At 34.3% G+C, this 19,366-nt stretch overlaps 1 protein-coding gene across 13 annotated transcripts in view; it reads right to left on the bottom strand.

The window, feature by feature from the left end:
- Nucleotides 1-19,366, bottom strand: part of Slc4a10 (solute carrier family 4 member 10) — a 316,713-nt gene that overhangs the window by 76,093 nt on the left and 221,254 nt on the right. For 6 of the 13 annotated variants that reach the window (XM_063283270.1, XM_006234277.5, XM_006234275.5 and 3 more), the window contains exons 7-11: nt 14,268-14,359; nt 13,275-13,364; nt 8,228-8,385; nt 5,224-5,311; nt 1,251-1,397 (exon numbers count right to left, since the gene is read on the bottom strand). In XM_063283270.1, coding sequence (XP_063139340.1) covers nt 1,251-1,397; nt 5,224-5,311; nt 8,228-8,385; nt 13,275-13,364; nt 14,268-14,359 — 575 coding nt within the window. The remainder of the gene's footprint in view (nt 1-1,250; nt 1,398-5,223; nt 5,312-8,227; nt 8,386-13,274; nt 13,365-14,267; nt 14,360-19,366) is intronic. The other 7 variants (XM_063283269.1, NM_178092.2, XM_006234276.5 and 4 more) reach the window with 3 other exon arrangements.

Below are 19,366 nucleotides of genomic sequence, written 5' to 3'. Positions count from 1 at the left end.
AATATAATTTCCCTTTAATTCACTTTGCCTCAAAAAACACTATTCTTTAAAACTAGAATACATTAAAATAATTTAACATTTGAATATTAATTGGTGGTACAGTGGATTACAAAGTCTCACTCTCAATATCTTAATATTTTCACTAAATTTATCCAAATGCCATTAGTAAGAGGCTCATTCATATTACTTTAGAAAGCGTCCTGTTGTTATTTCTAATGTCACTAGTGCAGACATGTGTGAGTAGAGAAATGAGAAAGCCTCTACAAGCACTCTCTATGTCACCGCTTTTTTTAGTAGTAGAGGAACTTAAGCTATATGGTTTCAGTTACACATCTACAAAATGGTAATCGTTAAGGAAAGTGAATAGATTTTAATAATGGTAAAAGGACTTCAAAATAACAACACAGAACTGAGATATTAATCATACGTTTAAGCTGACAGAGGAGTTGGCATGACCTTTTTACATACTCACGGTTTATTTGCCAGTTTGCCTACTTCTAACAGACCTGAAAATCTAAGTATAGTATTGTGTCAGTAGGCCCCTCTCTCACTTCAGTTAGAAGCTCAGAGTGAGACAAGGCTGGGCTTTGCTGGAACCAGACCCAAAGGCACCGACTGGAAGAAAGTGGGAGAGAGACTCCAGAGGAAACAAGGGGCAGCAGCATAAAGAGAGGGCTTTGCAAACATGTGGCCACCATCTTCAACAGTCATGCCTGAGATAAGAAAATGCCCTGAGCATGAACAATGCTCTTTATTCTTTCTTACTATAACACGGGATAGGTAAAATACACATTTGATTTCCATTTACAGAATTTTTACAAAAATGTATACCATGCATGAAAGGATAGAAACGTAAAAATCATGATGAAAAACTTTACTTAGTTTTCAGTGTGATTAGCAGTAATAGGGAGTTTTTTACAAATCCTCTTTTGAATTTTCCTAAATCTTCATCAAATTTCAGAACACTGAAATAATGGGAATTATCTCAGGCCATATTTTATGGTGTTATAAAATTTAATATCTTTTGTGTTGGTCATTAAATATTTTCAGGCACATGAAACTTATTTAGTGGCTCATGGTCAAAATTCTAAATTTCTCAATATATTAGGTTATATTAAGAACATCTTCTTAATTAATATTTTTCCTTTAATGTAATAAATCATTTATGGGACATTGACTTATTTTAGGGAAATGAATTTAAAGAAAAACAATCTGTTAGAATTGTAATGGGTGTTTTTAAACATACTCACCTGGGAAGGAACATTTTTGGGAGGTTCTATTCGTATGCTTGGGTCCCATTCTCCAGGAGGAAGAACGGTAACCTGATCCAGAAACTCATCAATTCCTGACACCAAGTCATTGCGGTCTTTAGCTTTATAAGCAACATCATGAAACACCTACAGAAGAAAAAGCAGTGGCATATTATTCATATAATAAAACTGGTCATCCTACCAAAAGCAACACACAGATTAAATGCAATTGTCAAAACTACAACACAATTCTTCACAGACCTTGAAAAGGAAAACTTCAGCTTCATATGGGAAATACAAAAACCCCAGCTAGCCTAAATAATCCTGACTAATCAAAGAACTGTAGGAAGTATCATCATCTATCCCGAGTTCAAGGCGTGCTACGGAGCCATCATAATTAAAACAACATGCTACTGGCACAGAAACAGACATGGTGAACAACGGAATCAAACTGAAGATGCAGACATAAATCCACACACCTGTGGACATGTGAGTTTTTTAATATAAAGAAGCTATAAATACACACTGGGGCAAAAGCTCAACCAACGGTGCTAGTCGAGCTGCATGGCTGCACTTAAAAGCATCCAAGTAGATACACACTTAACACCGTGCACTCAACTCCAAATGGACCAAAGGCCTCAACATAGAACAAAATACACTGAACCTCGTGGAAGATGAAGTTAGCACAGGTAAGGACTTTCTCAACAAAACACCATTAGCTCAAACACTGAGACTGACGTTAACAAATGGGACTTTATGAAACCAAAAAGCTTCTGTATGACAAGGACACTGTCAGTCAGACAAAGTGGCAGCCTACAGAATTGGAGAAGATTTTCACCAACTCCACATCTTATAGAGGGCTAATGCCCAAAATATATAAAGAGCTAAAACAAAAACAAAAACAAAACAAAAACAAAAAACCCTCTGGATATTAAAACTGGATAACTGGATTTAAAAATAGGGTACAGATTCAAACAGAATCCTGAACAGAGGAAACTCAAAAGCTGAGAAACACTTAAAAGAAATACTCAGCATCCTTTCCATTAAGGAAATGCAAATTAAAAGTACTTTGAGATCCCGTCTTACACTTGTCAGATTGGCTACGGTCACCAACTAAATGACACCGCTTGCTGGCAAAGCTGTGGAGAAAGGGAAACACTGCTTCACTGCTGGTGGGAAGGCAAACGTGTACAAGTACCATGGAAATGAGTGTGGGGGTTCCATGGGAAGAAGGGAATCCATCTACTTAGGGATCCAACTGTAACACTCTTGGTCATATATACACATATATGAAGATGACCTAAACAAAATCACCAGGGAGGTAGAGCCACCCAACTGGGCATCTCTTGTCACCAAATGAAGCTTCCAATCCTGGGACGGGGTTACAGCTAATTGAATTGTTGACCATGGGAATCCACAAATACCCCAGACTTCTGCCAAGACATCTTTTTCTCCACAAACTGATGTAAAGGCTCTATTGCTGTCTTCTAGAGATGACAGAAAAGCTTCACACAAGGTACCTCAACAAGACCTGAAGAACAACACCAATACACTGCTAACATGGACGGGATATTTTATATCTTACAGAGTCAGACCCATAGACAAATAACCATGGCAACCAACAAATGCTGGAAATAGGAGAAAATGTCCTACCCAGGGATGAACCCACTAATTGGTTAGCCAATATTAAGTGATCAGCCCTGAATTATATATACACAAGGAACCCTAAATGGAATCAGCAGGTTGTCATTGTCACTATTTCTAAGAACTAATTATTAATTACATAATGCCTATTTTACCTGTTTAAAGTCTGTTTTACTTGTTAAAATGATCTCTAAACATTTCTTCAATAAATGTATGCCAAGTCATTTATATGCAAGGGATATGGGAAAGAACAAACCCAAAAACCCACACTTTAGTGAAGCTTACATTCTAGAGTGATGGGAGAGAAGACGAGTGTAAGTGACGATACATTTGGTGGACGATGGAAAGCATAATAGACAAGATACATCAGGAAAGCGAAGTGATGCTGGTTTTTAACGCAGTAATTAAGGGGCCTTTGGTAATTTCTTTTTACCAAGACCTTATGAATCCAAGCCTTATTGCTTTCAGGAACAAAAACATTCCAAACTAAGGGCCTGCAAATGTAGAGCATGCATGCCATGTTTGAAAACAGTAAGGGTGGGATTCCTGAGATGTGAGCAGGAGATGAGAGCCGAGGGGAAGGACCGGCATCGAAGATTTCTGCAGTTCATTGTAAACACTGACTGTGAACGAGATGGGAGGCCATTTGAGGGTTTTGAGCAGAGGAGGGATTTCTCTAACCACTGAATTACTAGCAGATGAAGTGAAGCAAAGGCAGAACAGTAATTTGTATAACAGATTGGTGCAATGGTGGGACTCTGTGATAACAGAAAAAACTAGATGATGGGAAACACAGATAGAGCTGTGTGGAACCACAGACACAGGCGTGTGGAAAGGGAAACATGGCAGGATTCTGCACATAGTGCCTGAGTCTGACAGGCTCACTTATGGATGGAATGTGGGTGTGAAATGAGGAGGAGGAGTTAAGGATGACTGGGGTCCACTCGCACTCTTCCACTTGTTTCCCAAGTCAGTCTAAGGTCTCGGTAATATACCAATTCCCTTCACAACTCGTCCATTACCACTCTGGCCTCATTCCTCCTGAGCCTTTTTGTTTTAAATATTCTGAGTGATCTAGAAATGTTCCCATCTCGAACCTTAGTCCTTGTTGATTGTTGGATCAAAAGCCCTCTCTTTAACTTAAAAGGCAACTCAGGCCACCTCTTTCTCCCTCCTCTGCTCTTGTGATTTCTTCTGTAACAAGTATTTCCATGTACGGTGTATTTAGCTTTGATGTCCCTCTATCTTTCAATAATTGATTCAATAAAAGAAAAATCTTTTGTCCGTATTTTTATCTACCATCTGCATAAGTGCTGAAATATAGTTCATATCTAATAAATACTTGAATAAATTAACAATCCACCATCTCCTCCCTCCAACTCTCTCCACATGCTTCCTCTCAAATTCAAGGCCTTTTTATGAAGTTTATTATTGTTACATGTACATACTGAATAAACATTAGTGTAACCTGCTGAGTTCATTTAGCATTGCTTGTATGTATATTTTCAGGGCTGACCACTTGGTATTGGATAACCTAAGTCAGCCCAGGGGAAGATTCTGTTTCTCTTGTCTCTTTCTGTCTCCCCTCCCTTTTCTCTGTCTTTTTCTCTCTGTGTCTCTATTTCTGTCTCTCTTCCCTTGTCTCTGTCTCTAAATCTCTCTCTCCTCCCTCCTTCCTTCCCCTACATCTCCTTCAGCCATCCTTAGCTGCCTGTAATTCTTTGTCAAGGGCTAGCATCTCTAAGATGACTTTTCATGTTAACATATTGCTTGGTGCTGTTCTTGTTCACATCTTGTTTAATCAGCCACACTGTTAAGATGTCATAGATTCTGATTTTAAGGTCTTACATTTTTGAGATTATATCTCTTTTGAGAAGCTAATGACAGGTTTATATAATCCAAAATATATCTGCATGGTTTTTTAACAAAGAAATATATTTATATAATAGAGATCATCAACCCCTTAAAATTCATCTACATCTCCACCAATAGACTAAAGATCCCAAGGTTAGGGACATGGAGAAATCTATCTGCCTGTCTGTCTATCTATCTATCTATCTATCTATCTATCTATCTATCTATCTATCTATCTATCTATCTTCTATCTATCTCTATCTTGTTGGAATATGTACATTTTACATGTACATATTATTATTATTATTGTTAATGTATACAGATACAGTTTTCTCAAAGAAAGTTGGTAGTGAAAACTTGGGAAAATGGGATTTAATACACATAAATAAAATTCCCAGAAAACTATCATGAAATAGACCTCCAAATTTAGTTGTATCTTGTGAGGGAACTATTCCGTAGGAACATGAACAAATACCTCATCAGTCATTAAGGTTGCAATCGATCTGCCAATCTCATGGTACTGTTGACCCTTTCCCAGTGGTCCCAGAAGGATAAACAGAAATCTGTAATTAAGAAGAAAAAATTCAAGGTATAAATGTAGCAACAACCCCCTTGGAACAGAACCCCTCCCTTCAAAGTAATAAGACAAAATGAGGACTTTAATATAAGACTTTCTGCAGTTCATTATGACTTTGAAATGTTTTACAGTTGAGACTTCAGTGTAATATCCTCATGCAAAGGGAATGATGGGTTGGTTTTAACCCTAGGATTTCTCTTTTTAGCTGTCTATATAGCCTATGAATTTGGATTGCTTTTAACCCCAGGATTTCTCTTTTTAGCTGTCTATATAGCCTATGAATTAGTGCCAGGAATTTTAAAGATTATAAGTCCTTAGAAGAGGATGATGGGAAAGTTAAATCTGACTAGGAAGCAGAAATGCTCACTAGTACATAAAATGAAGACCGAGAAGAAAGGCAATACAGCATTGCACATTAAGGGAAGAGCACATTATTAACATCTAGTTAATGTACATGCATTTTTATTGAACATAAAAACTGTTAGGACTTAAAAATGAGTTAGGCAGAAGAAAAAAGTATGAAAATTATAGTGTTCCATTTATGCTGCCATAGCATTTTGTGGTATTCATTTGTTAAATGGTTTGTGTTACTAAGGATGAATAACTCTATCTGGTACAGTTTGTAGTTAGTATAATTCTATGCTTTCTTTAGCTGTAAATGTTAGTGATTATATATGTTTTAAATGAAGCATCTATTAGACAACCTTGAGGTTATATATGACATTAATTTTCTTTCAGTTATAATTGAACACATCAAATTCTGTTCTCTCTTAGTGCGTGCATGTGTGTGTGTGTTTTTCTGTGTGTCTGTCTGTGTGCCTGTGTGCATGTGCATGTGAGTGTATGTGTGTGTGCATGTTTTTGCATGTGTGCTTGTGTGTGCATATGAGTATGTGTGTGTTTGTGAGTGATTGGGTTCATGTTTGGGATGTGTGTGCATGTGCTTCTATGTGTGTATGTGCATGTGTGTGCTTCTCTGTGTGTGGTATATGTATATGTGTGTATATGTATGCATGGGTTTGTGTGTGTGTGTGTGTGTGTGTGTGTGCATGTGTGTGTAATATATAAAAATCAAGAATAGGTGAATGTAGTGTCAGAGGTTTTATCAACTATATTACTTTTGAAAATTTTCTAACCTGTGAGTATCTTGCTATTTTTAAATTTTCTAGTGCATGTGCTATTTATAAAGCCCTAAAACGTATTTTCTGACATTTATTGTATAATGCCTTTATAATCATGTCATACCTTTTACCTCCTAAGAAAGGATAATTGGGGTTTACAGATAGTTTTCTTTATTCTTCACTTCTTTATTCTAATCTTCTTTCATTTTTCACCTTTCCTACAAAATAGCCTGGTCTTTTGAATCTCTCCCTACACAGTGGCTCTATAGTGACTCGAATTTTTCTTCATTGTCTCTAATTCTTTGCTGAATCAGTAAGAAAGAGGTCACTTAAGCCTGAGACTTTTCAAAGGGAAGATGTATAACCTTATCATGGCTATAGTCTACCCCTGGGAATTTTTCTTTTCTTTGAAATACAGAAACTGTTAAGTGTGATAAACAGACTGCATTTACTCATGTGTATCCAAATTCCTTCGTTAGTGGTGAAATGTGAGTATCCAACTGAATGGGAATTTTAAACTGCTCAGGTATCTTTGCAATTAATAAACATGACACATGAAATTGGAATCCCAGATTTTTAGAAACTCTTAGTAGCCTATAGTTTACATGTAGAAATATATAACCTTATTCGCACAATTATATTCTATTTTAATATACACAGCTTATCTTCTCAGTTTTTAATTAAAAGCCGGCATGTATTACAGTAACCTTGAAATAGGATAAATAGAAATTTACTTCTATAACCTTAATGGTAACTAGGTTTCCTACTTGGACCAAGGCAGACATGAGGTACATGTCTCATTGCTACTCTCGTCAACAGGGTCCGTACAGAATGAGGCTTCTCCTGCTTCTACTTTTCCCTATTTCCTGAAAAACTTATCTGTAACCAAACTGTGGTATGATATGTGTCATGTTTTGAGTTATAGTCAAAGTTTCATAGAAGAAAATGATTTTCCAAACCCATTAGACACAGCGTCCACACTTCTCAACTCTTTTAATGTCCCTTAGCGAATGGGCTCTCCTGTGGTTAGACAAAGTCAGGTGTGCATGAGAATCGGGAGAGTTGGCAGCAGGAGAGAAGGAAAGGCAATTCCCAGGTAAACAGTAAGAACCTAGCATGACAAAATCAATATTCTATTTTCTGTTTCTTTTCCCTCAGCTTTATTCACAAGAACCCTTATATCTATAAGACATGAGTAAATAACAATAGAACTCAGTTTGTTTTAACATTACCTATTATTTTCAATACATAGTTAAATAGAAAAAGTTCAGATAAACAAATTAATCTTGACCTTTTAACCAGAATCAACCACTTTCATCATATGACTGACTACCAATGAGTCTTCAGATCCTGGGAATTAAAGACCCACTGTCCTAGGGCTGAAGCTTGAGGTATTTGGTCCCATATAAGCTATTTCCATGAGTTGAAGGCCTAACAAAACAAAGCCATGGTTTCCCTGGAAACCATCATCCTCTTGATTGGAACTACACATATATAAGATCCTCTTTCTTGAACACACAGTTCAATATAATCTTTGATAAACTGTAAAATTAAACTTTATAGATGGGGAGCATGCCTGAAATGAAATATGAATTTCTAGAAGGACAAGGAAGGTTAGACTAATTTTTAAAGCACTCCCCATGCTTATAAGCAAGAAACAGTAAGTTTGTGGATACGACACTCATTTCTAATCAAGCGTCTATGAGAAAATTGTATTAAAATATTGCCATTACCTAAAATAAATAATTCCATAAACATGAAAAATGCTTGACTACTTTTACCTGCTTGGGATTGGAACTTCAGCCAGTCCTTGGAGCAAGACGGCTGGAGACAACCTGACAAAAGCAACCACAGTTCTGTCTAGAAACTCCAGTTCTCCTACCAAGATGTTTGAAGCCTCAGCACCCGGAGGAATCTTTTTCATAAAATGAAGATCAACCTGAGAGCATCACAAGTAAATATTTTAATCATGAAAAATTACAATGTTAATAAATTTAATATTTTAGAATAGACTAATTTTATACATTTCAACTAATATTCAAATATGTCTACTTTAAAGTAAATATATTTTTTATAGTATAATATGGCTTTTAGCATTTGTTTTTATTTAATTGTATTATGTTCTTTATATAGTATAGTTGGCCTGACAAATTTCTGTTTACATAATTCTCCATATAACTGAGATATAACAGCATAGAGAAAAATTGGTTAAAAGCATTTAGAATTACTGCTGATCCATAGGTGAATTTCTACTATGAAATGCCTGTGATTTAAATGAATGAAAATAAAACAAAAAGGACCACTAAAAGGAGGAAATGCTAAGACTAAAGGGTGATGTCTGAAAATGCATGAAGAATAGTCTTTAAATACAAATCATTTTTATGCACGAAGCAGTAATGAAAATGAAGCAGTGACTTTAAAGTAAAATTTGCACGTCCTATTTCTTGTGTCTAACTCATTTGTGTTGCTTTTTATGGAACACTGTTTTAGGGACTAGGAGTATATCTGCCCTAGTAATTTTTATGCCATTATGTTAATGAAATCAGGACCAAGGCTCAAAGTGGGAATAAGCGAGAGAGAGAGAGAGAGTGTTCTGCTTTGTATCAATGAGTCTAAGATGTTTTTAGACCAGTTAAATTTTTTGAAGTCTTAAAAATTAGAAAATACTATTCCAAGGAGTTTTAAATTAATAAAATGTTTAAATGTAACTCTTATGGACATAAGTAACATTATACAAATGGAGAGGGTTATATTTAAGAATATATGCACATATATCATTTAATAATGAAAAATAAATGAATTTGAAAGGCAGCAAAATGGGGTATATGGTAGGGCTTGGAGGAAGAAAGGAAATGGGGGAAATGATATAATCTCAAAAATAAAAGAATTTCTAAAACTAGGGCATTAGTACAACTATTTAAAGATATGTATTAAACTATATGTAAGATATGGCTGTTAACAAAACAGTACCTGTAGCTATATTTCTATAAAAGGATTAGATATAGTAGTTTATATAGCTGTAAGAGTAAATCAATTACCTAGCATGTGGCCAGCTCTAGATACCATTTCTAATACTGAAAAATAACATAACTTAAAAAATATAGCATTCTGTTAATAGTGTAGTCATATTTCTATCTTAAAGGATAGAATCCTTTATGAAATTAAATGTATGTGTAGATAAAATATTTCACAACTATTATAAGCCACAAGTTCCACCACTTGTACTCTTCAGATATACAAATATGAGTTCCTGAGGTATGTGTGATGACTATTACATGCCATGTATTTTGGCTTTTCTTTTTTTAGAATCTAACCTTTTGTTTCATAGATAAGCAAGGTTCATTCATGGCTTTTATTGTACACTTAAAATTCTTAAATTAGCAATGTTTACACTTTTGCTATAATTGCCCATAAAAGATTCCAGGAAACAGATAAAAGATTTTCTATATTCCATATGTGTTAGGATATTCATTTTTGTTGTAAATGTGCATGTGTGTGGTAAATGCATATGTCTTCATTGTGTAAGTGTATGCATGTGTGAATGCCAGAAGTTAATGTCGTTTATCTGGCTTCATCCAGCTTCTAAAATGAAGGTCTCTTAAGCCAAGAGCTCACTGGTTCCTCGGGTCTACCTGTTCAGTTTGCTTCGGGGATCCCTTGTCTCTGCACACTGAGCATCAGGTTTATAGGGGCGCTATCCAGACTGCCTGGCAGTTATGTGGGTGCTAGGACTCTGAACATAACCCTCAGATTTCAGCAGTCTATCTCACTGCTCTGAGGGCTCTGAGAAATCCATAATAAAGTTTTACAAAGTTTTCTAAGCTCGAAAGAAATAAATAATCTTATCAAGATTAAAAGTTAGGATCTACTATTAATGCAATGGAACAAAATTTAAATAGAGGCCTGTGATATGGCTCAGGCATTTGCTGCCAAGTTTAAGACCTGAGTTTGAGCCCTAGAACCCAAATGGTGTAAGAAGATAACTGACCCCTGCATCCTCTCCTCTAATCTTCGCATATACACTATAGCATACAGATGTACACACACACGCGTGCACACACACACACAAACACAGATGTAAGAAAATTGTGAATCTAAAAAATAAATTCATACAATTTGTAATTAATATAAAATTTATTGGTAATGCTTGAAGTATAAATTCTACCTAGAATACTGTGATTAATTAATTTATTGTTCAACAACTATCAGTCTTGGCTATTAAAATCTTTACCTCAGAGAAGGTACAAATACAGAATTAACTTCTTTAAATTGGAATTAGGTTGGATAGAGGATGGCATAGCATATGAAAGAGCTTAATTTACAAAAACAACCCTTGTGATCATTATCTATGATTTTAGAAGGTACATTAAACCAAATATATAATTGATATTTATTACCAAAAAAGCTATGCATAATCTATTTCAAGATCAGTAAGTTTATATTTTCATTTTAAATGTAATAAATTATACTCATGTATCTGTGGTCAGTCATTATATTGCATTCATTATGTTGTATTATTCCTGAATGAGATATGGGTTTTGAGAAGGTGGAAGATTTTGTAATACATTAATCACTTTCATATTTTCAGATTAAATTATACCTGGAATAGTCTTATACTTTATACTTACATTAGATCACAGTTTATAAAGAATCTCATTTAGCAATATATCCACTTTTTGTTAAAACAGAAAATTACATTTAAGAATCACAAATTTAATCTTGCATAAATTCATAGCTACTTAAAAGATGAGTTGAGGGTCTAGGTCCTAATGCATTTTTAAGAAAATCCTTTAATGGATTCAAACAGTTGAAACGAAAACAGAGGAACCCTGGAAGTTTCCAGTGCTTTGTAGAGAACCTTGAGAGTGTCAAGATACATTTTGGGAGTTCTGGATTTATACCATATTTCTAGGCTCTGTAGGCCCCACTATTATGCCAAGAAGGGAAAGATGCCTGATTCTAGCTATTTGGGACTTAAAATGCTGATGAAAATAGTTCATCTCTAAGCAACAAGATGGGGGAGGAGACCACAGTGGAGCTGGAATTGCCTGCTCAAGGCACACACTTGAAGTTGGAAGATGAGGACATGGACATTCACAGAGAAAGTTCAAATCTTAAGGCTACTATCGAAGGCCTGGAAGTTAATAGAGGTTCTTTCCCAGCAAATTGGGGCCAACACTGAAATCTTCAGCAGGATTTGATTTTTGCCTAAGTGAGACAACTAAGGTTCCTTACTCCTAATATGCTTCACGCCGAACAGAAAGATAGGAAAATGCACGAGATGGTAGGTGGGGAACTATGGGACATTTGTAATGTCCGTTTAGGACCGTTTGTAATAAACAGTCACTGTTGACATCCAGAAGCCATTGCTACCATGCTAAAACACAAAGAGGTTTACAGTATGTTAAAGCACCAAATTTTTGAAGGCGTAAGTGAAAGAGCTATAATCTGATGCAGTGGATTATATTAGTTCATTACTTAATTTAATAAGCTGATGGGCCTAATCACTGTATAGAGTAAAATTGTGTAGATTAAGGGTTGATAGAACACAGGATCAAGTTACATAAAATGAAAAAGAGCTTTTTAATATCTCAATTTCGACTGAGATTTATGATCCATGTAACAAGACTTAAAATATTGAAATAGACACAGTAATGTGGAGATTGGCTAAATTTTAATAAATCCACCACCAAACTAAAATCATCAGGTTAAAGACATTTTAACTTGCATACTTTCAAAATCTGGCACTGCGAATTGTTTTCAAGGCGATGGATACAAGAACTCTTTCCAAACTCTACCTTTCTGTTCTATGGGGTTATAAAACTGCAAATGTTTCTTGTTTTGGTTTGTAACTCTAAAACTAAGTACTTAAATTATTTAGAATTTTTTCAGGTCCCTTCAAAAAAATCTAAGTCAAGCACCATAGAAGACCCAGTGGAGAGCAGCACATTAAATCTGGGGTGGAATTTGTCTTGGCACTACCATTCCCAATCTTAATACAGCAGTCATTTTCCTTGCATAGCCTTGCTCAGTGCTCTAACAGGCCCTAATACCATTAAGTCTTTACAGCAGAACAATAAATATTTATTACACTTGCTTTAGGAGATGATAATGCTGCAGTTAGGGAGAGTCTCCATAAATAGTAACAGATAGATGTTAGACATTTAGCATTCAAGTTTGCATGCCCTTTCTCAAAAGATATGTTCTTTCCACTGAACAATGCTATGGAGAAAACATGGAGGGATGCAGATGACTGGCTCAAGCTCCTCCATTAAATAGCCCAGAACATGAAAATGCAACAATACAGGAAAGAATTAAAGGGTAGAAATTTTATTTTTCACATTTATGTAGTTCTAATTGTTAGGGGCCTAGGGATGAGACTACTGTCTTTAAATGGCAATCTTTATTTCTCTTTAACGAAGATCAATTAATTTTGAAGACCCTGAAGATAGGTCAACAAAAACATCAAAATGAAATGGAAATATAGACCACGATGTATAAGAAGATTTTTAAGTTTAAAGGTAATTTATCTACATAATTTAAAAAGCACCGTTCTTAAAAAATGTCAAATATTCCATTGTCAATTTTTATGTCATCACTTTTAAGATATTGTTTTGAATTAAGAACAGCAGAAATTAAATTTATGGCAGTTTGTGACAGATTTATTATAACTTGCAGATGAATGATGAGGTAATGCGTTAAAAATATAACTCTTAGAGTGGCAGATGGAACACATTTAAACTGGTTTAATATTTGAATTGCATGCCTACATACAGTGAAATGAGCTTTGAACTACTGTAGAAGTAGAGCCCGCCCGCGTGCCCTCACCTCTCTCTCCTGCTGGTGTGGTGGTCCTTTGTCAAGCCTTTGTTTCATCCCACATGGACTAGTATGCCCTTTTTGCTGGCCTCCCAGTCCCTGCACGCATAATTAACAGACTTAAGCTCATACATCATGCTCCCACAAGAGGCTCCAGGCAGCAGAGGGAAAGCATGCACAGAACTAGGGTGTATAGCATCCCTGGAAGCTAAAACAGGTCCAAGAAGCTGACTTCTGTCAATCCTTTCAGAACTTTGAATTAGATTACTTCCTCAGACTGAAGACCATTCCTACTGCCTCCCATTATTGCTAGTGCTAAGAGCATTATCAAAATATTTATCAGCCACTCAGTTAAAAGGATGTGGTTCAACATCCTTATTCTTGATCAATATTGAAACTTTTCTGTTCTATTCAACGGTTGCTATGCCATAGCTACTGTAGCGCATATAAAAAGTCGGGAACATATTAACCAAAATCCCTTCATTTTTGCTAACTCATTATTTTTTCAGTATAAATTTAAACAAATTATTTCATTTAGATCAAATTCAACTCGAAGTAGCTTTCACCATAATAAACCCTTCTATATGTTTTTATTCAAAGTTCTGCTAATTTTACCTTTGAGGGTTTCCTTCACTGACTTTCCCCAAATACAATGATAGAGACTTATATCAAAGACTTGTTTTTCTACAAATAACGGGAGGGTGATTTTGAGGAGGGAATCAAGCACATGTTTTTATACAACAGAATAAGCTCCTTACAACGTTCACTTGTCTATTCTACTGCAAGCGTTACTCTGAGTGGCTACATCCAAAAGATTCTCAAAATTTACACATCTGTTTTCTCAAACGGGCAAAGTCCTGCGTGGAGACTGAACTCTGACACTTGTCTATAACAATTTCAGGCTTCAGCTAAGAAAGCAAGTAAAGGCATGCGAATGTGTCCACAGGTAGCAGTTTTACTAGGGACTTAGCAGCTTCCTCAGCGGAGGAGAGGGGCACTTACCTTGCTGAAGTCTACGGTGCTGTTTTCCCTGCTGACGTCATTTTTATTTTCAGCACAGGCTGGAGCAGACTGAGGAGAAACGACCTGACCTGCTAAAAGAGATTGTTATTGCAGAACACAGACAACTACTTATAGTAGGTGAAATGTGAACTCCAATTTAACCAAACTCAGTAGAAACTTTAACAAGCTTATGCTGTAAGCATGAACGTTCAATTAAATGGAACTATATCAATACAAAGATTATCAGTTACAGATAGAAATGGGAGAAATCAATCAAGAACATTTAAGCCAATTATCAATTTAAAACACTAAATGGTTAATTTCTTTGATGAAAAGATGCCTACAAAATTTAATTAAATTTAACCATAAACTAACATTTGATTTCTAAATATAAATAAAAATGAATTGCATATATTTTAAAAGACATAACTTTTAAACTCTGAAGAATTTTTGACAATATAAAAAAGGATTGATACTGGTAAGTGCTCAAAATATTTTTCATTCTATTACATTTAAAAATCCAAATCACTGTGTTCTTTAGCAATGAAAGTTAGAAACGGAGCTTATTAGAAACACATGTGATTTTGTGCCTATACCTATTCAGTTACATAAGCTCTGCTATTTATCTATTATGGAAGAAACGGTCACTAAACCAGCGCTGCACTGGTGTTTCATGAATGTTACTGAAATTACAATTATGATGTGGGTCTCTCCCTTGTATGCAAGGTGAGGTTAGTTTGCAGGATCACATGGGGTGTGACAGTGACCAGAAGACATTAATTTCCATCATTTACTATGTAACAGCCTTAAATACGCCACAGTTGGCTGTAAATTATGATTAACCCACTTTGCTCAGCCTACCCTCTGACCATGTTTTTACTTTTGCTGTGAAGTGGGTAATGTCAATACAGTGTTGAAGCTGTGACTATTTTTGCATTTTTAACTCAGTGGCTTCAAAATCTGTGTTTTACATTCATAGATCTCACACACGGGACCTACTCTCTGTGCCTACCTTTTCTCTCTACATGATGCCATTTCAGTTTTAATCAGAATTCAACTTCATCTCCCCCCCGCCCCGGATCCTGCCAATTCTGAACTTCTCTAACTCCTTTAAATGGTGTCGGAATTTTTTTCTTCAAATTTTTTTGCTGATCAACAAAGATGATTAAAACCAAAATTACTTAGTTTACATGTTCATATAATTTCACTGCTTAGACTTGTAAGTCTGACAGTCAGAGATCATCTGTTAATAGATAACATTTTCTGCATTAAAATCACTTTGTTAGAAAGGAATAGATTTAATATTCTACAATTTAAGTATTTTTCTGCTTCCATCAAAACAAAAAAACAATGAATTTTGTGAAGGTAAAGATCTAATGACCTTTTAAAGTGAGTTCACCTCAAACCATGGACACAGATTCTCAATTTTGAATACATAATTCAGGGCAATGAATACCCTTCAAGGGAAGTCAGAAAAACTTTACATTCTCCCATCTCTACCTGCAATGCACAGCTACAACTGAATTGTTCATAAGCAGCCATTCAACTTACTGTTCTCAAAATAATAACTGTTATTTTTAAAAAGCCTTTACATAATGCATTTGTGCTACTAACAGATGTCTTCAATCCCCAGTTTCACAACATTTCTCCATAATTGCATGAGTTGGAACATTAGCTATATTTAAACCTAAATTTATTAGATGTTCTGTAAAATTAAGTGGTAAGACTCATGTTAAGAAAAATTAAATAAAATATATGTTTTCTTATAATTATTTATGCCATGTAGTCAGCAGCTACATAAAATATCACTTACATAATGCTGTAAGAAAACACATAAAAAGAGTCAACCCAATACAAAACCAACTTTGATGAGATTGAATCAGATAGCAAATATGCTAGAAGTTATAATTTGAAAAATCTGGTTTTTCTTTCATATATATTGCAATTTTTGGATAATTGTAATAAATATATCTGGAAATTTACTCTTCTATGCTACTCATGTTTTAAGAATTAAAAGTATAAAATATTACCTTCTAAAACTGATAATCAGAAAGTGAATTAAGAACTACAGTCTCTGAATATTTTAAGTGATTTCAATAATGACCTAGTTTTGAATGTCAAGTAAGAAGCACACTGGATGACAATAAGAGCTGTGTATTTCAAGAGTACAGACAAGTTCAGAGAATCTGCAGAGAGGGAAGAATGTGCACTACAGTGCAGCCATCTTCTATAAAGGTATGGAAACCACACGTATTTGTATCTTCTATACTTTAGAAAATGCATGACAATATTTGTCACATATAAAGTCCCTCAAAGTTTAAATAGCATTTAAAATCTGAATTTAGAATCATTTAGAAGTGCTTCTTCTAAAACTATACATTAAATTATTAAAGTAAAATAATATAAATAAAGAGTTTTGACAACTTTGTAGGGCACAGAAAATATGTGGGTTTAAGAATTAAGTTTAAAAGGTTAGCTTGTGTTATTTAGGGAAAAATTACAACACTTTAAATAAACTCTTATATATTTTGTTATATACACGAAGTTAAAATGCATGCATTGTAATAGTCCACAGAACCACTAGATTCCTCAGACCATAGAATAGCTCTCATAATGAGCTGTCTACTATAACTCCTGGCTTGAAGTCTACTTAATTCAAGTATCACCACTTGCAAGAAGATGATGGGCTTAGATTTCAAAACACACTTCATGAACTCAAAGATTGTCACATAAAACAGATGGACAAATATAGAGAAGGATATTTCTAATACAATTTCTATAAGAAAAAATGTCATTTATAAATGACAATTTTTAGGCACAGTGACTATTTTCTAAAAGAATAGAAAAGAGTTTGCAAGGATATTTTCCTCTTTAAGGGAAAATATAAAAAATTTAGAAATAAATCCTTACATATTTAGAAACTTTGCAAATATATTATTAGTTTTCTAATTACTTACAAACAAGTAGTTTTGCCTGTTTCTTTCTCATTCCTACACCATGAGCACTGGTAAATGCTCAGATAAAAATTCATATAATCAAATGATATTGAAAACTTACATTGCCTGAACTATTAAAATATGTAAATCTTAAGGCATGAAAATGCCATGAAGAAACATTTAACTTAGTAATTTTATTAGATTGCATGAATATTATTCAAAACCTGATTAAAGTCTATAACTATTTAAATGTAAATATTTGAGAAATATAACACCATCCTTTTTTATTCAACATTTAAGTTTATTTATACTATTACTTTATCTGTTAAATATATGGTTCTTTATTTTTAATAAAAATTAATTTGTTTTATTATATATGAATTAAAGTGTAGAGTGTATAGCATGTATATTAGCACCTGTTTGATTTTCTTTGAATCGTATTTGAGGCTTTACATATAGCTCTTTCCTATCTGTAAACTTTGTGAATGCATGACATAAAATAACAGTTTTACATTTTTTACCTGGCCTAAATCAAATCATTAGATAGTTTATTTCCTACATATATCATTCTTTATTATTGGTTAATCCAACATAAATCCTGTGCAGTAGAAGGAAACTGGGGTGAAGACATGGAGGCACAGTACTATTATCCTAGAGTCCAAGGTGGATGGTTACACTACCTCAGAACCTTCAACGCATTTAGATACCCAAAGGGTAGGAGATGAGGGAGGTACAGAGATGAGATGAGCCTGTTAGAGACAGACACAAGACAGAGCAAAATGAAGAAATATAGAGATGAATGACAAAGTTACATATATGTGCAACAATACATTTTATGGAAATAGAGAACATGGAGAAAGAGATAAATCTTTAGGAAATTAGGATTAGGTGAGCTATGCTTCAAAAATGGAAAGAGTATTCATGCCATTAATTGTTGAAATTTGATATGCCTCAAAATAATTAGTTTCAAATAAAAATTAAAACCTTAAACATGTTATCTTAGAAATATATTTGTTCTTAAAATGTAGTCAATTTTTCATAGCTCAATGACAATACAGCCTCAAAACATATACACCAACCATGTTAATAATTAACATAATTTCAATTTTCTTTTAACAGTAGAATTGTTCACATTTTCATATATAGGAATCTCTTAATGTGCTTTCTCTCAAGCAACATTAAGAAGTAATATTCTAGTTTTCTCCTTTCAAAGTAGATTGTTATGAGGAATAAATACTACATACTATATTATTTACAATAATACAATGCTTTATAAATAAAGTGAATATCTAAACACATAAAGGCATCATGTATCTGGTAATAAAAGTGCAGCATTATAAGAAAAGTAACTTTAAGGCAGTAAAACAAATTAAAAACCACAAGGAAATATCATTAACCATACATCTATGTACACTACAGGAAGGGCTTCAACCTACCCAGGTCAGATACTCAACACATAGCCCATCCTTCTAAATCTAAGTGTTCTTCACTTAAGACTCTCAACAGTAAATTAGAAGAAATTAGCAGAAGCTCTTTAACTATTTTCATGTTATAAATAAAAATGAGAACTGGAAATTATTCTAACTAGGAGGGAGAAAAGGCAGGAAGTAGGAGAAGAAATAGAGATTAGTAGTAATGGATGGGGGTGTGAAGATACTCTATGCTACAGAAGCCATGAGCCCCAAGAATTATAAAAAATATGTAATCAGAAAATTACAGAATTGCAATGTAAGTCACTCCATGTGTACGGGAATGCGTGACAGAAATGACAAATAGAAGCATTAATGTAGTTTAGTTTCTTGATCATCTAACTCAAGTCACATTTGTGTTTGAAATGTGTTTCTAGAATCAAGAAATGACTTGAATAGTCTTGATATTTTTCATTTCAGTATTCTTTTCAGGGTTCTAATGTCAAAGTAAATACAATTTTCTATTATTTTTTGCCATTGTTTTGCCAAATGTAACTGTCACTTTCTATTGAAACATCAGAATCATCATTTAATTCTCACAGTTTTGATGCTTAATGAAAAGTGAAAGTTAAACACAGCATGGTGGCATTAAAAATGCACGGTGAATCCATAGCATCTTGCATCTTAACCCTGAGGATAATGTGCAGAATACCAAAAATATTTACATACATACATACATGTATACATCAGAGAA

The sequence above is a fragment of the Rattus norvegicus genome, chromosome 3 (genome assembly GCF_036323735.1).
Source record: "Rattus norvegicus strain BN/NHsdMcwi chromosome 3, GRCr8, whole genome shotgun sequence".
Classification (NCBI taxonomy): domain Eukaryota; kingdom Metazoa; phylum Chordata; class Mammalia; order Rodentia; family Muridae; genus Rattus; species Rattus norvegicus.
The sequence above is the reverse complement of the archived record's forward strand: the minus strand, read 5'-3'. Positions and strand labels throughout refer to the sequence as shown.